General features: G+C 41.5%; 1 protein-coding gene across 3 annotated transcripts in view; it reads right to left on the reverse strand.

The window, feature by feature from the left end:
* PANK3 (pantothenate kinase 3) overlaps positions 1-17,196 on the reverse strand; it is a 33,960-nt gene extending 16,764 nt beyond the window's left edge. Inside the window, exons 1-4 of one of the 3 annotated variants that reach the window (XM_074960677.1) lie at positions 17,071-17,196; positions 16,038-16,323; positions 1,048-1,400; positions 9-262 (exon numbers count right to left, since the gene is read on the reverse strand). In XM_074960677.1, coding sequence (XP_074816778.1) covers positions 9-262; positions 1,048-1,400; positions 16,038-16,065 — 635 coding nt within the window. In that variant the 5' untranslated portion in view covers positions 16,066-16,323; positions 17,071-17,196. The other 2 variants (XM_074960678.1, XM_074960676.1) reach the window with 2 other exon arrangements.
* Between the last annotated feature and the right edge of the window lie 6,925 nt (positions 17,197-24,121).

Raw genomic sequence — 24,121 nt, forward strand, 5'->3', positions numbered from 1 at the left:
ATCATTACCTTGTTCCAGTCACTCTCTTATAGCTGTCTTTGGAATGGACTGCTAAAATACTGACTCCTGAACCAATGTTTACAACCAATAATGGGTATGGGTCATCCAGGTTAAAAGGCATCTTTTGGCATCTTTCAGGTTCTGAGGCATTTTCAAAGTAATAGCACTCTGCCTGGCCATTGAAACTGACAGAGTCTATATACAACAGACCTTTGACAAGGCAGTCAAGCTCATCCAGTTTGTGCAACTGGAGGTTTCCAATCTGTGAAAAAGGAAAGGACAAAATTAACAATTCATGAACTAAGTATGCTGGACATTTACTAAGCCCAGCAGCACACTACTAAAGATGGAAGAAGTTAGCTTTCCATGCACTTATGCTTTAAGCCATTGTTCAAAAATTAGCCCCCCCCCCCTTTTTTTTCAATTAGCAAACACCCAAAAATACCAAAGTATTTTATTAGTCAAAAATCACATGTGCAAACCTGTGTACCTTAAAAGGCAAAACCACTCATTTGTAAATATACCAAAAAAGAAAAAGTTCATGACTCCTTAAAAACTTGAACAATGCCCTATTTAACTTAACCATTACTTCAAGGATTGTAAGAAATTTAACCTGCAGTCTGCCTGGCTTCTGTCAATGTTTAATCTCAAATCGTTCCCTAATACAGAAACACTAGTAATAGAAAAAGGACACACATATATATAGATATATAATATACTTAGTACCTAGATGTCTCAACTCATTTCATTAGTGTAATCTTTTAATTAGTAATATGGATCTGGTTGAAAATTAATGCCAAATCTCATCTTCCTTTTCTTAAAAAAAATATAATCTGATATTAATAATACCAATAGAACAAGCCAGAAAGAATATTTCTAAGGTTACTGCATTTAACAAGTGAGTAGTTACTTAGCCTTTACATGTCCAAGGCATGAAGAGATTGTCCAGAAAGACACCACCTATCTTCCACTGATAAAACAGCTGTGACCAATTCTGTTTGTTTTTTTAACCAAAGACTACAGTACTAGGGAAGGTAGGCTACCTACTGTGCGAAAATCTTCTTCAAACTTATAAGCACCGCCTCCAGTGGCACAAAGCACCGTGTGTAGTGTTGAAAAGTTTTTATTTCTTCCCATTTGGATAAAAGTAGGCAAGTCATGAGTTGGGAATCGAATAAAGTGCAAGTTTCCCCTTCGGCCGAAGAGCGTCAAGTCTTTCAGTTCAAGGTGGACATCTCGAATGCCAGTGGATCCATAGGCTATATTGGAAGTCAAATATTTGCGGATGCTCTTCAAGCTTTCAACTTCCTCCTGCTCCTCTTCTGCAGTGATATCAATAGGTTCGAAATATGCAAGTTTCACCAGTGTTCCCCCAATGTCCATGCCAAACCATGGAAAAGCTGTGGAGATAGAAAAAGTATTCCATTAATATTGTTAAAAAGAAAAACTGACACCACTTAAATTGAGATTACAGAGACTGAATACTCTTTGAACTAGGAAAATTAATGCTTTTTCTTTTCTTCAATGCTAGGGAGAGGAACAATTTAAAGTTTGGAACCAGATTAGAAAAAAATGAAGTTATTAGCCACTCCTTTGAAGTTATCTTTGTAAAATGTATTCCACTGGACCTGGTTAAAACCAAAACACGAAGTAATTTCTTCCCCTCCCCCCAACTTCATGTGATCTCCCAAGCTAACGTAAATCCACTAACACGGGGGTGGCAAACCTGTGGCTCCAGAGGCACATGCAGCTCTTCAGAAGATAACATGCGGCTCCTTGTATAGGCACCGACTCCGGGGCTGGAGCAACAGGCGCCAACTTTCCAATCTGCTGGGGCGTGCTCACTGCTCAACCCTTGCTCTGCCACAGGCCCTGCCCCCACTCCACCTCTTTCTGCCCCCCCCCCCCCCCGGCCTCATGCATGCGATGAAACGGCTGATCGGGAGGTACAGGGATGGAAGGGGAATTGCTGATCGGCATGGCTGCTGATGTATTACTGTGGCTCTTTGGCAACGTACATTGGTAAATTCTGGCTCCTTCTCAGGCTCAGGTTGGATCTTAAACATAAAAAAGAAGCTTACAAGAAGTGGAAGGTTGGACATTTGACCAGGGAAGAGTATAAAAATATTGCTCGGGCATGTAGGAATGAAATCAGGAGGGCCAAATCGCACCTGGAGCTGCAGCTAGCAAGAGATGTCAAGAGTAAGAAGAAGGGTTTCTTCAGGTATGTTGGCAATAAGAAGAAAGCCAAGGAAAGTGTGGGCCCCTTACTGAATGAGGGAGGCAACCTAGCGACAGCGGATGTGGAAAAAGCTAATGTGCTCAATGCTTTTTTTGCCTCTGTCTTCACTAACAAGGACAGCTCCCAGACTGCTGCGCTGGGCATCACAACATGGGGAGTAGATGGCCAGCCCTCTGTGGAGAAAGAGGTGGTTAGGGACTATTTAGAAAAGCTGGACGTGCACAAGTCCATGGGGCCGGATGAGTTGCATCCGAGAGTGCTAAAGGAATCGGCGAATGTGATTGCAGAGCCATTGGCCATTATCTTTGAAAACTCGTGGCGAACGGGGGAAGTCCCAGATGACTGGAAAAAGGCTAATGTAGTGCCAATCTTTAAAAAAGGGAAGGAGGAGGATCCTGGGAACTACAGGCCGGTCAGCCTCACCTCAGTCCCCGGAAAAATCATGGAGCAGGTCCTCAAGGAATCAATCCCGAAGCACTTACACGAGAGGAAAGTGATCAGGAACAGTCAGCATGGATTCACCAAGGGAAGGTCATGCCTGACTAATCTAATCGCCTTCTATGATGAGATTACTGGTTCTGTGGATGAAGGGAAAGCAGTGGATGTATTGTTTCTTGACTTTAGCAAAGCTTTTGACATGGTCTCCCACAGTATTCTTGTCAGCAAGTTAAAGAAGTATGGGCTGGATGAATGGACTATAAAGGTGGGTAGAAAGTTGGCTAGATTGTCGGGCTCAATGAGTAGTGATCAATGGCTCCATGTCTAGTTGGCAGCCGGTGTCAAGTGGAGTGCCCCAGGGGTCGGTCCTGGGGCCGGTTTTGTTCAATATCTTCATAAATGATCTGGAGGATGGTGTGGATTGCACTCTCAGCAAATTTGCGGATGATACTAAACTGGGAGGAGTGGTAGATACGCTGGAGGGGAGGGATAGGATACAGAGGGACCTGGACAAATTGGAGGACTAGGCCAAAAGAAACCTGATGAGGTTCAATAAGGATAAGTGCAGGGTCCTGCACTTAGGACGGAAGAACCCAATGCACAGCTACAGACTAGGGACCGAATGGCTAGGCAGCAGTTCTGCGGAAAAGGACCTAGGGGTTACAGTGGACGAGAAGCTGGATATGAGTCAGCAGTGTGCCCTTGTTGCCAAGAAGACCAATGGCATTTTGGGATGTATAAGCAGGGGCACAGCGAGCAGAATCGAGGGACGTGATCGTTCCCCTCTATTCGACATTAGTGAGGCCTCATCTGGAGTAGTGTCTAGTTTTGGGCCCCACACTATAAGACGGACGTGGATAAATTGGAGAGAGTCCAGCGAAGGGCAACAAAAATGATTAGGGGTCTGGAACACATGACTTATGAGGAGAGGCTGAGGGAACTGGGATTGTTTAGTCTGCAGAAGAGAAGAATGAGGGGGGATTTGATAGCTGCTTTCAACTACCTGAGAGGTGGTTCCAGAGAGGATGGTTCTAGACTATTTTCAGCGGTAGAAGAGGACAGGACAAGGAGTAATGGTCTCAAGTTGCAGTGGGGGAGGTTTAGATTGGATATTAGGAAAAACTTTTTCACTAGGAGGGTGGTGAAACACTGGAATGCGTTACCTAGGGAGGTGGTAGAATCTCCATCCTTGGAAGTTTTTAAGGTCAGGCTTGACAAAGCCCTGGCTGGGATGATTTGATTGGGGATTGGTCCTGCTTTGAGCAGGGGGTTGGACTAGATGACCTCCTGAGGTCCCTTCCAACCCTGATATTCTATGATTCTATGGCCACCCCTGCACTAACATGATGCTCAAATAGATGTACTGTAACGTATTCTACTCCTGACAGCCTTTTAAAGAGGAAGTTTACCTATAATTTTCCAAGAAATTTCTTGTATTAGGGGTATTCCTTCTTGTATTAAAACAGACATCATCTTTGTTAAGAAACACTTCCAGTGCTACTGAAATACTGGTATTTTGTCTCAATCACATTTCCTTCACTCCAGATGTTTGAAGTGATAGTGTGCAAAAAGATGATTTTCATTGTAGAAGCCTATGCTAAACAATAGGTCAAGATCATGATTGGCATACGCAGGCAGCTAGTAAAATCAGCTTACAGAACTCTGTGTTGGAGAGGATGGTTAGTAGTTTCATCTAGTATATTCCCATTTATTGTGGCACAACTGATGTTATCCCTAAATAATCTCCGATAAATAAATTTCAAATCTAGCCCAAAGTATGTCTGAAGGTGATTATTCCACCAACTCTTAAAATAGCTTGTTTCACTGTCTGTTACTATATTTGAAGTTAACAGCCTAATATTTTCTACTCTAAAAGAGTGTTCTATCTCCAACATGTAGGTCTTTCACAAAAGATGTGGACCAAAGAGATTCTCCATGTCTACCATCTTCTCTTCAGCAGCTGTCACTGCAGCTGCTGCTTATATATTGTGGTTATATGATAAACTGCCACCACTACCCTTTCTGAAAAAGGAGTATTATCACAATGCTTCAAAGCCAAGTGTGCCTCTCTCTCATATCACAATACATATCTCTTCTACACATCTTTATATGAATGTAGCTCATTCCATCATATTTCTTAGCACATATTTTCCCCCTTTTTTCAGCAAACATTAGGAAGGCATGATTAGCATTTGATAGCCTGGCACTGTCCCTTCTGAGTAGCTGATTTTATTATAAACTAGTAATCAATATTAAGATATTTATTTAATTTACTCATAATGGAGCTTAGGACATATTTTAATTCTTTCATCATATGAGCAAAAGGCAACCCAACAGTATGCAAGTAAACATGCAGTCAAGGGTAACTTTTTGCTACCCCAACTTCCTGTCCACCTCTTGGGATTTTACTGTATATCTGATCTCAATTTCCTTGATCTATATTTTTATTTACAACATTTTAAAGCATCTTCTCCCTCCTCTCTTACGTTGCTGCAAACTATTTTAACACAGAGCAATATCAACCCAAAGATATGTTATCATTTAAAAAGGTGGGAGGAAAGGAAGAAATGCTACAGAGGCCAACTGTGATTAAAACTGAACACACCTTGAAGTAAAAATAAATAAATAAAAATGTTTAATAGGAAGAAATTGGCTCATTTGTCCTTTGCTTTAAAACCCAGCAGGACCCCAGAAAAAGGTGATAATCATCATGCCATATTAGTTATAGATAAACCTGTTGACTACTGTAACTGGGGCTAGGTTATTAAACGCAGAAAACAAAAGTAGAAAGAAAGAGACAGAGTGAATGTATGGGGGTGGAGGGGAGAGAAGTCAGTTTTCTTCAATAATTTCACTTCACTTACACAGATCTCACCAAATATCAAAATAATTTTCTGGTTTTAGAAACATCTGACTTCCCAGCTGGACCTTCTGAATACCAAACTTGGAATCTGACAGTTACTTCTCCAAGTGCATGCTGAATGGGACAATTAGCCACTTATTCTTCCAAAGCTACTCCCAACAATCCCTTGTTCTTAAACTCAATTCAGATCCAGTTTACACTGAACACTGTTGCAGGATTAAAAAAAGAAAAAAGAAAAAAAAAAGGAATATGTCCAACCTGTCGAAAATTTAATTCCAAATTGTATCAGATTATTAGTGGTGGTGGTAGGAAGATAACTGAATAGATACTATAGCAAATTAATCAAAGCTTGCCTCAAGCTGTTTATATGTGTAAGATCATTAATGGCATGTTTTAATGGACATCCATGCAAAACTTGGAAGGGAAAAGGAACTTAAAAGTTGCTGTACATCTGGAGAAATGGATACTCAGAACACTACCAGATGTTAGGGTATGTACAAAACAGGAAGAGAACCAGCCAAAATACACAAAAATTATTTTTAAAAAAAAACTGGTAATTATCTACATGAGGGTCAATACTTGCACTTGGAAGTAGAAAGTTCCTTTAAACTGTTGGGCATTGGGAGAAAGGATTCATCCCACTCCCTGCCCTCCCACACAGATGTTCTACAACTGATTTTCATCGGGGAAGCTGAATTTTTGTTGGACCTTTCTCAGAAAAGCTAGCACCAAGTCTAGGTAATGTTTCAGTATATTGCAATTAATTTTAGTGCTAGTCTAGCAATGGTTTCTGTAGTATTAATAGCTCTGAATGTTTAAATAGCTTATTTCTTTAAGGTAGCCAATAAAAAAAAAGTTTCAATTTGCTAGTCAGTAACTGTCTCCACCTAGCAGTTCACCTGGTACCATGTTCTTTGGCATCTCAAAATAAAAAATTAAAAAAAAAAAAAAAAAAAAAACCACACACACTGCCTATGAACCATAGTCCATAACTTTCTCCCCAAACAATGGATCAGAAGGGTTGGTAGCGAGCACTACTGGCACACTGAAAGCCCAACAATCTGAATACAGTATAGTGAAGACAGCAGACAAGCATAATAAGGGATCCAGGAACACAGGAATTCTAATCTGTAGAATAGACACACAGGATTTAATACATGAAAACACCTCCCCGCCCAAAAAGCCATTCAGATCAATTATATAACTAGATACATATGAAGAATTTTTTTATTTTAACATATAGATGCATGCTTGATTTGCAGCTCTACTACAGATTTTAAAAAAAGTTTCTCATTTTTTTAGCCAGTAGCACTTCACTCAAGTGAAGACTAGAAAGGGGAAATTTTATTTACCCAATAAATCAGAAAGGGTCCTTAGGAGTTGTTTTAATCCATTCAGTAAATATGTAATTGGGACTTAAAAAAAATTGATTAAATAAAATACAAAGGATCCTTTCTGGTCTATGGAGATATTATGTAATTAAGACATGTTCTTTCTTTCACAATTATTGGGTGACAAACAAGCAAATCACCTGCATCTGCACAGTAGATACTTCTGATTTCAGCTGTTAATGTTTAAGGTTTGTGGAGAGAGGCACGGGACCAAGTTATGAAATTAGACACCTACCAGTCTTTGGAACTTTAATCTGATTTACAGGAACATGTTTATGCTTCTCGGATACCCAATTAAAAAAAGAGGAACAAAGCAAAAAAAAAAAAAAAACACAACAAAAACACAAGCATAAAGTTGAGGGAACCAGAGAAAGCCAGCTCAAGATGAAAAACTTCCCATTTTTCAACTTGGAACATATTTTTATGCTAGTGTTATCCAATAAAGCTTTCTTTTGGGGGTAACTACTCAGTATTTGAAGGAGGGTATTCTTGACACTAAATTAGAGAATTTAGAGAAGGATCAGATTCTTTGCTTTTACCTCATGTCAGCAGATGATAGAACCCGAGCACATAGTTCTGGTCAATAGGTTTTAAAAGAAATTTGAAAAATTTCTTATTTGTGAAAAGGTTGCAACCTTAACACAGGAAGGCTTTTTAGGCTTGTTTTGCTGCATTTAATATGCAAAATGCCACTAGTTCACTATTTATATTAGAACTAAGAAACGTAGGTGAGAACCTTTTTCAGAGAGGTTTCTTGGCTATATAAACCATAATAATTTAGTTTATATGAAATTTTTCCCAGGAAAAAAAAAATCAGCATTTTACTTTCTTACTAAGTGGGTTATATGTAGGGCACTGTAGGAACCAGCTGTGCACAAGCTGTTATTTTTCATGTTACCTTGACAGTGACAAAATAGGAAAATTTATCCACGTTTGCCAATCCTACAATGGGTCTCTAGAGCTGTAAGCAGGCTAGAGCTAGAACCAGACCATTAAAAAAAAAAAAAGGCAAGAAAAAACCCTACTCTCGAAGAGCCAAATAGTTGAGATAATTTCCATACTACTGTACTAGTTTAAAAAAAAAATACTGTGCAGAGCAGTAAGAGCAGAAAGTCTTTGTAATCTTTTCACACTCTTGAATCCCTCACTCAGCAGAAGTTGCCTAAGGTGGGCTCAATATGTGTATCTTTATTATGTGAAAGAAAATACAGGTAAGCACATATACATTTCCCCTTCATAGAAACTCACTGTGGGTGCTGATCAATCAGCAAGATTAACATAAGGATAACAAAAAGAACAGGAGTACTTATGACACCTTAGAGGCTAACAAATTTATTTGAGCATAACCTTTCGTGGGCTACAGCCCACTTGATCGGATGCATAGAACGGAACATATAGTAAGAATACACTACACACACACACACAAGTTGGAAGTTGCCATACAAACTGTGAGAGGCTAATTAATTAAGATGAGCTATTATCAGCAGGAGAAAAAAAACTTTTGTAGTGATAATCAAGACGGCCCATTTAGACAGTTAACAAGAAGGTGTGAGGATACTTAACTTAGGGTAATAGATTCAATATGTGTAATGACCCAGCCACTCCCAGTCTCTATTCAAACCCAAGTTAATGGTATCTAGTTTGCATATTAATTCAAGCTCAGCAATTTCTCATTGGAACCTGGTTTTGAAGCTTTTCTGTTGCAAAATTGCAATCCTTAAATCTGTTACTGAGTGGCCAGAGAGGTTGAAGTGTTCTCCCACCAGTTTTTGAATGTTATGATTCCTGATGTCAGATTTGTATCCATTTATTCTTTTGCGTACAGACTGTCTGGTTTGGCCAATGTACACGGCAGAGGGGCATTGCTGGCACATGATGGCATATGTAACATTGGTAGATCTGCAGGTGAACAAGCCCCTAATGGGGTGACTAATGTGATTAGGTCCTATGATGGTGTCACTTGAATAAATACGTGGATAGAGTTGGCATCAGGCTTTGTTGCAAGGATAGGTTCCTGGGTTAATGTTTTTGTTGTGTGGTGTGTGGTTGCTGGAGAGTATTTGCTTCAGGTTGGGGGGCTATCTGTAAGCGAGGACTCGTCTGTCTCCCAAGATCTGTGAGAGGGAGGGATCATTTTTCAGGATAGGTTGTAGATCCTTGACGATGCGCTGGAGAGGTTTTAGTTGGGGGCTGAAGGTGACAGCTAGTGGCGTTCTGTTACTTTCTTTGTTGGGCCTGTCCTGTAGTAGGTGACTTCTGGGTACTATTCTGGCTCTGTCGATCTGTTTTTTCACTTCAGCAGGTGGGTACTTTAGTTTTAAGAACGCTGGACAGAGATCTTGTAGGTGTTTCGTCTCTGTCTGAGGGACTGGAGCAAATGCGGTTGTATCGCAGAGCTTGGCTGTAGACAATGGATCGTGTGGTGTGTCCTGCATGGAAGCTGGAGGCACGTAGGTAAGTATAGCAGTCAGTAGGTTTCCAGTATAGGGTGCTGTTTATGTGACCATCACTTATTAGCACATTAGCGTCCAGGAAGTGGATCTCTTGTGTGGACTGGTCCAGGCTGAGGTTGATGATGGGGTGGAAGTTGTTGAAATCCAGGTGGAATTCTTCAAGGGCCTCCTTCCCTTGGGTCCATATGATGAAGATGTCATCAATGGAGCACAAGTAGAGGAGGGGTGCTAGGGTACGAAATCTGAGGAAGCGTTGTTCTAAGCCAGCCATAAAAATATTGGAATACTGTGGGACCATTCAGGTACCCATAGCCTTGCCACTGACTTGAAGGTATAAGTTGTCCCCAAATCTGAAATGATTGTGGGTGAGGACGAAGTCACAAAGGGCAGCCACCAGGTTTGCCGTGACATTATCGGGGATACTGTTCCTGATAGGTTGTAGTCCATCTTTGTGTGGAATGTTGGTGTAGAGGGCTTCTACATCCATAGTGGCCAGGATGGTATTTTGTGGAAGGTCACCGATGGATCGTGGTTTCCTCAGGAAGTCAGTGGTGTCTCGAAGATAGCTAGAAGTGCTGGTAGCATAGGGCCTGATGACACAGTTTGCTCAAGCTCCAGGCACTACTTCCTTCTTGTATCACCACCTTCTGATCAGTTGTGACACTGGCTGAGAATTTCACATCTAGTTTGTGTATTTCCTTATACAAGGTCTATGACCTCTCTATGTAAGATGTTGATGCATCTCTGAAACGGGGCATGCTCTGAAATGGAGATTTTCTTTTCACCTTATCATCCACCTGATTCATCAAGGGAGTTAACTGAGGCCTTCTTGCCTTTGATAGTGGTTTGATACAGCATGTACAGTACTTTGGACTTGGGACATACAATGGCATTCTATGAGTGCCATTTTCATATTCTGCATGGGCCGTTACTTTCTTTGGATGAATGGGCTAGGGACATACTGATGGCAGTATGATCTCAAGACCAAGGAAAAACTGAGTTGACTGAGCATAACCCCTCAACACCATGCTGGAAGTGTAATGGTTGTAGAACTATGCCTGGCTGGGGAGAGCTCCCAACCCTAAGATCTCGTGGTAGTCCGGGGGGTGGGGTGGGGGGGGTGGGAAGGAGAGGAGAAGGAGAAAATTCTTGCCTTTTCTGATTTCTCTGTTCTTCCCCTGAGTCATTTGGAAATGAGCTACAGATTTCAGCTGTTGTCCTCACAAAATATACCTTGTACTTGTCCTTCCAAGGTGTCTCCCCAACTTACAAGGGCCCAATACACTTGGAAGCAGTTGACAGGAAAAAAAAAAAAAAAAAAAGAAAAAAAGAAAGAGGAAGCAAGCTTTTCTTAGCCCATGAGATTAGGTCTCGAAGACTGACTGCACAGAGCTGCTGCAAAACAATGCCTTCTACTTCTGTAACATTCTTGGGTGTTGGACTTCATTTGAAAGCAGTCAATGCTCAGTTAAGGTCTCTCCCACAAAGAAAGGTGAGTGTTAGAAGAAAGGAAACTTGCAAATATCAGGGAATGATAGTTTAGGTACTGCCTCAGACATATACAGCACCAACACTTTAAACATGAAAATGCAAATTTAATGCAACAGCATGAAAATCTTAATTTCAATTTGCCAACAATGCAAGAACATTTTACAAAACATCTGTACAATATCACGTAATCTAATCATTTAACTCACCTCTAAAATATGACTACCTAATAAGATCTGTGCTAGAAAACAGGTTTTGTTTGTTATCAAAACTAATCCAAATCTTATTTCTAACCAGACTGCACTAAAGCAGATGCATAAGCATATACTTCAGTTTAATCAGCTAGTAGACCATAATTAGTTTTTCACCCATTTTTAAACTCTTGATTATTTACAGGTTAAGTTTTAGGAAAATATCAATAGTACAATTTATATACATAATCTAACTGTTGGCGGAAAAAGATGAATTGGAAGAAATACTCTTGAGAAAGTAGTTGGAAACACACAGATTTGAACTAACTCTTCTGAGTCACATGGTAGAAAAAACAGTAATAAAGCATACATATTGAACTTTTTGACCTCCTTTCTCTCCCAACAGAATGTAAACAAGTGTCCACGTGTATATGAAAACTACCTGACACAGAATTTGAGTTCTAAATCAAGTTGCATCAACAGTATGGTTTTGTAGCAAAATTTATATCTAATATAAATGTTATGCACATTACATTAGTGTAAGAATTAACCTGAAGTTCTTAAACACTGCAAATTTTATCACATATTATTTCAGCAGTTCTCTAACACTTATTTTTTGCTGTAGGTGTCCCCAAACTTGCCACATTTGGAGTTGTAAACAACCCTCCTCACAAATAAGACCTTTGACTAGTAGGTGTGTCAGATGCTATCCCCTCCAGCTGATTGTTGGAAGGTAGTCTTTCAGTTCAGAGTTTAAAATCGAGCACCTACAAAAGACAGTTCAGTGTCAGGAAAATTATTAACCTGAAACTTGTCTACAATAATCACAGTTAAGCCTGTAAAACAGAAAATGGATGACAGTTTAACGTCACACACCATTTATCGTCTACAAAAATCTATTTCTTCAGTCTTTCCAAGAACTTTATCTTTCCGGCTCTTAAATTACTTCCCCTCTGGTTTTGTGATTAAACAGAATGCACTCATGACTGCTACCAAGAAATACTTTCTTCTTACATAAAGAAAAGAAGCCCCTTTCCATTCATTACAAGCTTCTCAGTCAAATCAGAGAAATCAGTTGTGACTAAGAATGTCATGATGCAGTTGTCTTAGTAACATCAGGCATAGGAAAAATCTTTCAACCAATAATTTACAGAAGCAACTTGTGTTGTATGTTCCCCACGAACACCTTCACATGCCCTCTCAGACTGCCCCATCGGAATTAGAAAAACTGTCAAAATCTGTAAAGCAACTACCATCCTTTCTTTCAAATGCCTCCAAAAGTCACTTCTGCTGTGGTAAAGAAAAGTTTTCATCTAGCAACAGCTACGCAGATACCAAGTTATAACTACTGTTAATTCTTTAGTCTTAGTATATCTACAAGTTATAGATATAACTAATCCAAACTAAAATATATTACTACTGTCATGGTATCCTCCCTCACTCCTTATTTCAGCCAGTTTATAACTTGTCTTTTAAATTGTGAGCTCTCTGGGGCAGAGACTGTTTTGTTATGTTCAGACAGTGCCTAGCACACAAGAGCCACAACCTGACTCAGACTTACAGATGCCACCACAAGATAAATAAAAACACCGTACCTGGTACCAGAAACCTGTGATTAAAAATACAAAATTAATTTGGAATTAAAAGAGAGAATACATAATATTACTTGAAGGATAAAAAAAAGTTATATGGACCTTGTAATTATTCCCCAAACAAGAATACAAATACAGAAAATACAAAGTTGAGATTAAACTTAAGGTAGGGAAATGTGTAGTTTATGAAATCCAAACATGTTAAGGTTGTTTGGGTGCCTAACTCTGCCCTATAGTGAAATCATCCATAATCATTCAATTACAATTAGTGCATGTTTTTGTAGTACCACATTAGATCAAACTGATTTTTAGAGAGAGACACTTCATTCCCTCCCCCCCGCCTTCATTGTTTCAGTACAAAGTAAAGTTAAAGTTTTCTTTGGGTGCCTTAACTATTCATTTCCATAAGTTCACATTTTGATTTCTTGAAAGCACAACATTAGCAATGTCCTTGTATTTTAAATTACTAAACATTTCATACATAACCTGGAAACAAGGTGGGTACAGTCTCTTTTGGAGGTATTCTTTATTTTTTTAAAAAATATTAAGTTTTAGAGCCTCATTCACCAGCCTACTGACTGCGTTACCTCACTCTACAGCAGTAGAGAGTCGGAGTGTACTGGCCAGCCATGTACCCTATGTTCCCCTGCTCCTCACATTCATTCCTGCTCTCCTTGTTGCACAGATGTGGTACAAAATAATTTTGTAAAATACCTTTTTAGGATTAGTTATGTTTTGACATCATTCTCCATTGCTGAAAGTTTCTTCAGCAGAGGAAGATAGACAATATTTTTTCTGCAACAATTTCCACAAAGAATTCCCCCTTCCAAAGATTTCAAAGTGAGATTAAAAGTATCTTTAGCAAAGGTATATTTTCAAAATGGTCAATGCGTTCTACTGGAAAACGAGAGTGTGAAGCGTAGCTGCCCTCAGAGAAAATAATGCTGTCAGAGGCTACCATCTTCTCTGAGAGAAACTAGGCTTCACTTTCACTGTCTCTACCATCAGTGGAGATGCACTAGTACTCAGAATAGAAAGATTTTTTTTTTTAAAAGCAAAAAACAAGTGTGGGCTTCCTAAAATTCATAATATCATTGTGAACACAAGGAAATTTACCTGTTGCAACCATGCTTTCTTCAGTTTTGTTGAACATGGTTCCATCTTGTCTACACTTGCTCTTAACACTTTTTAACTGTATTTCGCTTCCAGTCACTACTGATATCTGTTAGCAACAGGTAATTTCCTTTCGTAAGTAAGACTTATGCTTCCCCCCTCCAGGCGCTATTTGCTCAGTGAAACATAGCTATGTATTGACATATTCCCTGCCCTCCCCAAATATTTACTGAACACTGATACTTACTGTCTAGCTATAAATTTGTAGAAATCTGATATTATTGGCCCAATTCTCAAGACCTTATTCATGTACCTACTCCTTACACCTAATATGAGTTATTCCACCGAAGTCAATGGAACACCTATGATCAAGGGTTGCAAAATGGTTCCAATGTCCACTTTAAAAAACGAACTATTGTTGCCTGTTCAGGTATCAGCAACTAAAGTGATACATTGTATATGTACATTTTTTTAGGATACCCGATATATTTGTTTGATGAGGGAAAAAATTAACAGCTTAGATTGTCACTATGTTTTTTCCCTTTTGGCCATGAGAGTGAATAAATTCACTAGTTATTGGTTATAAAATGAAGAGTATCTTCAGGCCAAACTTAAAATTAATTGATTAAATATGTATGAAGCTTTGAAGTTAGAGACCTAAAATTGTTAATTCTCATGTTCAAATAGTTTCAATTGTTAGTGACAAGTCTTAACGGTGTCACTGATGATCCCCTACAGCACCTGTGCAACTCAGAGATGCTACTGAAATTTACAGTTCCTACCAGTTATGTGCAATCAGACTAGCACTGTTTTAAAATATTGATCTACTGTAGATGTATAGCCCATTACCATAGAGACTTTCTGACAGCACCCCCTAAAACTGTTTGGAGACAGTATTAGAAGAAAATGCTCTCTTCAGAAGACATTTTCTAAGATCAGTACAAATGCACTGTTCACTTGAGAACAATTCTGCAGTGTACTCAGCAACCTCAGTTTTCACTGAAGTTAACGTGAGTTCAGGGTTTTCAACACTCTACAATATGGGGTCCTAACATTTATTTTATACACTAGAAAAAGATTAAGAAAAATATTTTTCTTAACTTAAATCAATTTTATGTTTATAACCCTTTTGACAGCATTACTAATATTTCTTACATGATGTGCACAATCAATGGCATTTTATCACAGGGCTGTTAAAGAAGTAGCATATAATTTTTCAACCATTAAGCTTTTCTAGGGGGGAAAAAACCACCCACATAAGACGGCAACTTTAAATAAATGAATGAACGTCACAAACAGGAAAAGGTGAGGCTGTTTGGGTTTGCAGACTTTAACTGTGTTAGTTTTAAGTAGTACATTTCAGCCTTAAATCTGACCAACAGAAAAAGGATAATCTCTAGAAAGGGACTCAAAATAGGTGGACTCTCCTTCCAGCTCAGAGACCTTCTTAGTAACCCTGGGCAATCTCTCTGTACCTCAGTTGTTCATTTGTAACATTGGAATAATACTACTTACCTACACCTCATAAGTTAATATGCTATGAGTGCTACCCAAAAGTCTTAAAGTTCTCTGAGGAAAAGACTATCTATTCTATAGCATGGGTGTTTAGTACCTAGCATAACAAGGGGTTTTATCCCCAATTGTGACCTCTAGGTGCTACCACAGGATAAACACTAATGAATAGTAGTAAGAAATATCATTAGTACTACAATTGTGAAAAGAGTACTTAAAAAAGCAAAAGTCACCTTGTAACACTGATTTATTTTTAAAAATATGGTCCCCCTTCTGTGTTCCGCCACCCTATCTTCAAGAAGCTTTTTAAGGCACAAGAATATCCAAGTAATTGACTGGCCACTGACATGCAACTGCTTAACAACTTGGATACACTAATGAACCCTCCAGGTTACTAACAGAATAAAGTCTCATGCCCCTCAAAACAGAACGCCTGTCTTTTCTTCCACCTGTAAAAAGACCTCCCATCAGAAATATATTATTCAATTACTTATGTAGCTCCCATCACAGGGGCCTCCCATATATTTAAAAAACAGTATTAACTCTGGTTGCTAAAGAAACATGATTTCAGAGCTCAGCTGATCTTCTGGAACAGCCAGCCAAGAGCTGGAGAGATTAACATAAAACGTCCGTACTTATAAGCCAGATCAATTTGAAGAAAGGGAGCCCGATTTTACACCAGTTTTTCCAACCCACCCGCAAATGGAAAATAAATGCCTCTTCCTTCCTAAACCAAAATTACACCCAGGCTTACATGGTTTCTTGGCATCCTTGATCTTCATGTCTTTGCAGTTGTAGCAGCTCTGTGTAGCTTTCTTTCCTGATATCGGCGGGTGCGAGGAGCAGGAGCAGCACCTCCGGATGGGTCTCTTTCTCTCTGTCTCCTGATGGGGCGGGAAGAGTCAGTAGCTTGTAAGGGCTGGGTCTCTATCTCCTGATCTGGGACGTCGGGCTCGTGGGTGGTAGAGAGCAGCAGTTCAGTCAGTGGGCGTCTCCTCGAGGTCTGGGATAGCAGCAACAGCAGCACCTGATCGGTTTGTCTAGTTCAGGGAAGAGGCACAAGCGTGGGGGTGGGAAGAGATGTCTCCTCCCTGAGTTAGGCTGGGTAGAGCAGATAGCTAAGGACCTGGCCTTTGGGGTCCGGGCAGGGCTCTGTTAGGAGGACCCGCCTCCTCTAGGGGATGGTGGCATCAGTTCTAGGACAGTGCACGTCCTGCCGGGGTGGACACGGCTTCCCTGTCTGTGGGGCTGCTCTCGTTTGCTGCTGGAGCGGCGGCAGCACCTACGTAGGCTATAGGTGAAGGGGGTATGGAGGAAGAGGGGTGTGCTCCTGCTCGCAGCACCGACAGAGCGGGGCGTAGCTGGCTCGAGACGGGTGCGGTGGCAGCCCTGTGGGAGGGGGGTAGCGGCGGAGGGGAAGCTGCTCTCTCGAGGCGGGTCCTCCCTACATTCAGAGGCTACTCTGCCGCGGCGGGGCCCTGAGGCGAAGGAAGCGGGCAAAGACAGGGCCCAGGCAGCCGGGAGGAGAGGCGCGCACTCCACCTTCGTGGCCGGGGCGCAGGGTGCCTCACTGGGCTCCCACCAGCACAAGATGGCTGCCTTCCTTGGGGAGCCGCTGCCGCTCTAGCGCGCCACACGACGGGGAGGTAGAGAGGGAGGCTCAGCGTCGAGTCCGCCCGCCTCGATCGCCCCTGCCGCAGCGCTACCCTCTCCGCCCCAGCTCCGGGGTCCCACGCAAGGAACGATGGGAGCCGCAGTCTGTTAGGCGCTGAGAAGCCGTTCCCTACCTACAGCTCCCAGCATGCCCCGCGCCACCCTCCTCTTTCCGCCTTCTGTGCGCGTAGCACGATGGAAGATGCAGGACAAGCAGCCTTTGCCTACGGCTCCCACCATGCAGCGCGGCCTCGGCGCCCCAGTTCCCCCCCTGCCGCGAGAACAGCGCCGCTCACCCCACCTCCCCCCGACCAATCACAGACCGCCGCCTCTTCTCGCGCCCCCTCCGTCTCCCATCGCCTGTTCCTGCCGCCGCCCGCTCATCTTTCCCTCTCGCCTCTCCCCAGGCCTGTGTCAGGGGTCAGGCATTTCCGGGGGAGCCCCTCCCCCGCAACGCAGCCGAGGCGAGCGGGCGCTGGCCCTTTAAGAGGCTGCGTGGAAGGGGTGGAGGAGCAGCAGCAGGCGGCATCCCAGGAAGTGTGCCCGTGCTCTTTGGACCTGCTCTCTTCCCCCACAGGATGGGCTCCTTGGTCCCCACCCCTCGCCGCCCTGGCCTGGTCTACAGTACAGGGGAAGGGAGATATAAGCTGCCCCACCTTGACCTAGCTGTGGAAGTGTCCTCACTTAAAGTTGGCTCCTGCCCAATGCCAACAGAAGAGCCTGGCTCTGGTGGTTCAGTAACACCACCCTCCTGAGCAGCCTTGAGTCACACTCTACATTATTGAGTTGATGCAGTGTCAATATAGACGTTGCTTATGTTGACTATTTACTAGCCTTCTGGACCCATCCCGCAATGCCCCACGCTGACAATACAATCAGGGCAAGCGCTCCTGGTTATGATGTGCCCCACTAGTATGAGGAGCCACGTGTGCGCACACACAATAACTCTGGTGGCCACAGGCTGGTGTAAGTTAGGCCAAGTTTTGCGGTGTAAACATGGCTTCTGCTGGCTCCAAGGCTTGGCTCAGCAGGGGTAGGAAGCAGCACTGCTCTGGGGAGGTGCCCTGGCAGCAGCTGAGAAGGGCCCAGACCCTTGCCTCACCTCAGCCTGCCTTCTCTCCCCTCCCCGCAACCTCACCCAGTGTGTCAGCTGCTCCCATTCAGCTGCTGAAGCCAGACAATCCCTAGCTTCTCAAATGAGCTTTCACAGACACATGAGAAAAAGATAAAAACACCTTCTCACCTGGGGCACAAAGTCATCGCTCCATGTTTGGCTTCTCAGTCCTCATCCTCGAGGGAAAATGGCACAACACCTCCCAAAAATGAGCGTGGGAGCTTAAATTCATAATTGTGCTAGATACTAAAAATCCTGGTGTGAATAGTGACACTGGATTTACATCTCATTACAGCAATCTGTAACCCACTAATCCTCTTTTGTGCTATGACTGCAGAGGTGTTAATTGCCAACTTCATCTTGAATGGTCTCTTACATCAAGAGGTAACTCCTTATGCTTAACAATCTGTTCCACCTTGTATTTAGGGCCATGTCTACACTAAGTACACTAGGTAAGTCGACCTATGCTACGCAACTCCAGCTATGTGAATAATGTGAGTAACGTAGCTGAAGTCGATGAAGTAGCTAGAGTAGAGTTACTGCGTGGGGGTTGACAGGAGAAAATCTCCCATTGACTTACCTTACTCTTCTCATCGGAAGTAGAGTGCGGGGTCAACTGGAGAGCGATCTGCAGTCGATTTGGCTGGTCTTTAGTAGATGCGTTAAATCGACCGCTGGTGGATCGATCTCAGAGCATCGATCCCCACTGTAGTGTAGACCTGCCCTAACTGACATTCTGAGAGCTTGTCTACACATAGAACACTACAGCAGCACAGCGTAGACTCTACCTACACTGATAGGAGGGATTCTTCCATCAGCATAGGTCAAGACTGATTCCCCACTCTGGCACTTTGAGTGCAGAAGGTGGGGGCCTGCAAGGATTCTAAAAATTAATATTGGCCACTCCAGACTTGTATTAAATTCCCAAGGTTACAGCTTCTCTCTGATCTTGGATGGGTAGATGCTGCCACCACCCAAATGCAAAAAACCCCAAAACCCTTTTGAGATCCCAGAAAGGCACACTTGGGAATTCCTTCCTGTGGGGGTACCCTCAAGCCCTTTCACACACACACACACCCCGGAAGAGCTGAGAAAGAAAAACAAAGGAAATCAGCTGTTACCACCAGCTAATTAAACATATGCACAAACCTTGTTGGGACACAAAAATCCAGTCCTGTTCTTAAAAAATGTAAATTTTATAAAAAACAAAAAAGAAAGAAAATACATCTGGAACTTAGGCTTTTTGCTAGATCTTAAAAAAATTACAAAAATTAAGCATCAAGATAGCTCTCTTGAGGTTCAACTTAAAGGTTACAAGCAAAACAAAAGCACGTGGGGTTAGCACAGAGGAGTTCACAAGCCTTACAGAAATAAAAGAAATAAACCTAATCTCATCTTCCTAGACATTCCCTGATCTACTTACATATCTGGGGTTTCAGATAAGTAGGTTCGAAGTATGATCTGATGATTTTTCATACTGTTTTTTAAAGCTTCCTACAGCATAGTTCAGCTCTGTTCCTGCTCTGCATCTCCTCTCTCCGGAGAACAGACAGCAAAAGAGGAGTCTTGTTTCAATTTTAAAAAGTTCTATCCTTCCCATTGGCTCTTTTGGCCAGGTGCCCACTCACTTCCCTTTACCTATACATGCAGTCAGACTTTTTAACCCTTTACAGGTAAAGCAAGTAGAGAACAGCTACCAAGAGGGATTCTATAGCTAACTGGTAGGCTGAGTGTTCACAAAAGGGAGCTGTCCCCCTCCCTCATTTATCACAGCATAGTTAATCCACCTCCCTGAGAGGTAGTAGCTAGGTCGACGGAAGAATTCTTCCATCGACCTAATGCTATCTACATGGGGACTTAGGTCAGCTTAACTATTCCACTCATAGATATGATTTTTTCACATTGCTGACTAAGGTTGTTAAACTGACCTAATTTGCCAGTGTACACCAAGTCTGAATAACTTCCCCAGACATGAAGAATTGCTGTGTGTATCCTGAAAGATTGTCTCTTTCACCAACAAAAGATGGTCCAATAAAAGATATTACCTTACCCACCTCAATCTTAAATTCTGTACTCTAAACATAATGGCCACCATTGAAGTGAAAAAGCTAGAAATGGCTAAGTTCCTTAGTGGTCAATACACCTAGTAAAAAGATTGCTTCAGACATGCAAAAGTATTCTTCATTTGTAATCATATTTCCAATGTGAGTTAAGTAGCACTCAATCAAAAATAAATAAATTCAAGCTAGGCCAGGTCTACACTACAAACTTACATTGGTATAACTACATCACTCAGCAATGTGAAAAATCCACACCCCGAGCGATGCAATTATACCAACCTAACCCCTGGTGTAGGCAGCACCATCGACACAGGAACTGCCTCTTGTGGAGGTGGATTAACTACGCTAATGGTAGAAGCTCCCCCATCGGCATGGTAGTATTTTCACTGAAGTGCTACAGCGGCAGGATTTTAAGTGTAGATTTGCCCTTAAGCTTATAATAATTAGCAATTCTGTCATTTGCCTGATTTTTCAAGAATGAGAGGCACATAACTGGAAAGTCAAGTGATCTGCCAAACCTGATTAACAAGATTGCGGAGTTTTCTCCAATGACTAAGATTCAAGCACTCACACTTTGCATTTGAAAATAATGTAAACTAATTATAAGCAATATTTTAATTGTTCCGATACACTGTCAGCAAAGACGGCATTCATGGAAATAGGGGTTTGAAATAAATGAAAAACCTTTCAAATAAGAGCTATTAGTCTGCTTTGCAAGTGAATTTTTAATACCTTTACATGTTTACACTCATTTAGTAGATGAGGAAAAAATTTACTGGGGAGAAATTAAGAATACTGAGTGTCTTAATTGAGATTATATGAACTCTGTTTATAAATCAAGTTTCACAACATCTCAGATAAAAGTACTACTGTACGTTTTTTAAAATACAGGTGGACCAATGGACGCATGAAGAAGTGATTTGCTCAAAGTTACATAGTAAGATGACAGCAAAACAAAGAATGAGTCTTGTTCTACATTTAAAATATACTCCTTTGTAGCTATGTTGGTCAGAGGTGTGAAAAACTACACCCTTGATCATCATTGCTCTGCTGACGAAGCCCCCAGTGTAGATGCAGCTATGCAGACCGAAGAGAGCTTCTGTCAGCATAGCAAACATTGTCTAGGGAAGTGGTTTTCCTACATTGGCAGAAAAACAGTCTGTGTGTGATGCCTGCTTCTACAGTAGAGGGCTATCTTGGCATACGTACTGTACATGGTCTGCGTCCTAATTCCAATTAACCTTGCCTCTACTAAACTAGCCATCTTTGGTCAAGTCATTTAGACTGTAAGGATATGGGTTAATATTGTGTGTACCGTATTTCATAAAATAACGATCTTTGTGTCAGAAAGTTGACTGCTACCACCACTAGATAGAAACAGTTACTGCTAAACAAAGAAACTATACATCCCTCCCTGTACATCCTACATCAGAAAAGCCTTTCCTTTTCAGCTGTGTAACAGGCCTAACAAACACCCTTCCCTCTTTATTATTTTAAAACAACCCTCCCGCTCCTTTCTAAAGTTTAAGCAGAACTATAGATATTACCCTTCCCTTGACCCCCTGGTCACTCTCCTGCCAGAGTGCCACTGCTTCCTTCCTTTAAAACCCAGCAGATAGGTCAGATACATTACCAAGATCAGCTGCATGTGCTCTTTCACCTTTCCATGTCTGTTTCTCTACCACTGCAGAGTCAAGAGTGAAACAAAGGGTCCAGCTGGGACTACCCTGATGGATCAAAGACCCAAATGTACAGAAAACTTGGGAACCTAGATGGGTAGTAAAACCAAAGACAATGCAAGACAGGGTGTATTTCCCTCCCCACAAATACACAGCTGATGGCAATTTTTTGTAAGAAACTAAGGCCCAAATCTGTATTCATTCCTTAGGCAAAACTCCAATTGACATAAGTAGGCGTTTATGCTGAGAAGAGTGCTTAATTAAGCTCTACATCAGTAGAGCTCCACCATCATTGTTAGCTTGCCAATCCTCAAAGCCCAGCAGATGTCCTTTAATCAAAGACCTTGTCTATTACAAGAATAAAGTATCTCATTTTAATAGGTTTGATCTGAGAAGTCTAATGGTCTATTATAGCATCCAATATAATATTCATTCTTTATGCACGCACTGTATAATTAAATGAAAAGCTCCAGAGGTCTTGTCAATTTATTGCACTTTTAAAGGCCTACCTTCTTCTAACACTTAAAGCAGAAGAGTAGCAGGCCAAGTTCAGGCAAGAAATCAAGAATCCTAAATCTTGAAATTTCGGTGTGTACTAGCTGACTTCCACAGTGCCCAGCCAGAGAAAATAATCCTTACCAGAAATCTGAATTTGAAAGGCTTCCTTCAGCCCACTTCCTAAATGAATAAAAGAGTGGCTCTCTGTAGCCAAAGTTTGAATCTGTCAGAAGCCTTTCCTCCTTTTCACAAGCATGGACTGCTATAATACTCATTAGATGAGATTCCAGAGGATACATCCTGCCTCTAATGAGCTGGGGTGGGGAGATGACAGCTTACCCCTATGGAAATCCATACTTCCTTCCCAGGTAGGTTTCCTGAGATGTGCTTGCATGGGGACAGGCATTTATGATTTTTCTTCTCAATGAAAACCCTCACTCCGCCAAGGCCTGGAAAGGCGTAAAAACCTGTCACAAGGGAACTGTATACATTTAAAAACCAAATAGAGGTTGAAAAGTTTATAGAAAATGAAAATGTGGACACTTAAATTTTCACTTGCCACATTTCCTTTAAAACTATGGATGTTTGGAGAGATTGTCTTCAGGTCTTTTTTTTTTTTATCACTTCCTCCCCCTAAGAGGAAGTTCTAAACGTAGCTGTATGAAACTTCCTTCCCTTCCTGTAAGCCCCAAGAGACTGTGAGAATTCCCAAACACTGTTTTTAAAGAAAGGGTATTAAGTTGCGGTTTTGTGGTTTGCTGTGTAAGGGGAAGATTACTAATAGAATGTACAAAAAACTATATTAAAAGAACATTTAGATTGCAGAGTCAAGCACTCGTGAGTTAGGAAATGCCAGAATATAATTTGCCTATGGAACCAAAGATCTGCCCCCTTCTAAGTAGGTATTTGATGCAGTCTTTAATTATATGATTGTGTATTTTTTTTCCAGAGGAACTCTGCCTCATTCAGTGCACAGGATAGACAGTGCTTAGGGAATGAGGCAACTGTTCAGTATTTCCATTATTGTTCAGTTAGTGGTCCCTGCCTTATTTACTGCACACCATCCAAAATCCCCAGTCAACACAGAATTAATCACTGCTTCCGCATCTTTTCTAGGTCACTCATTGTAGTGTCTGAGTGTCTCACAAACATTAATGAATTTATTTCCACTACAAGAGAAGAGAACATTATCCCCATTTTACTGATGGAGGAACAGAGACAAAGACTTGCTGAGGCCACACAGTGAATCAGTAATAGCTAACAGACTCTGGGACTTCCTGACCCCGAGATCTGCACTCATTCTTCAGACTGCATTGCCTTATCTTACTGTGAGGAGTGCTGAACATTGACAGCTCCCAATTGACTTCAGTTGCGAGTGCTCAGCACTTCTGCCAAACAGGCTCAAGTTGGGCACCCACAAAATACAGAACATGCACTTAGTAGTCACCTGTGAAAAGTTTTAGTTGAAATGACTTGTCCAGCATCACATAGGAACTCTGTGGAAAAGGCAGAGAACAAATTCAGGTTTCAGAGTAGCAGCCGTGTTAGTCTGTATCCGCAAAAAGAACAGGAGTACTTGTGGCACCTTAGAGACTAACAAGTTTATTTGAGCATAAGCTTTCGTGGGCAAGCTTATGCTAGAACAAATTCAGATCTCCAGGTGGTCATTCAATTACTTCAACCATGATGCACATTTTTCCTCCTCCTGCAGTTTTCTACTGTGTTTTCCACACACCTTCCAGTTTTAAAGTAAATGAGACAACACTCCTCTTGGAGAGAAATTCTGGCTCACTTACTGTATACACACAAGCCAGAAAAACAGTGCCCAAACTTG

Source organism: Natator depressus, chromosome 8 (assembly GCF_965152275.1).
Source record: "Natator depressus isolate rNatDep1 chromosome 8, rNatDep2.hap1, whole genome shotgun sequence".
Classification (NCBI taxonomy): domain Eukaryota; kingdom Metazoa; phylum Chordata; order Testudines; family Cheloniidae; genus Natator; species Natator depressus.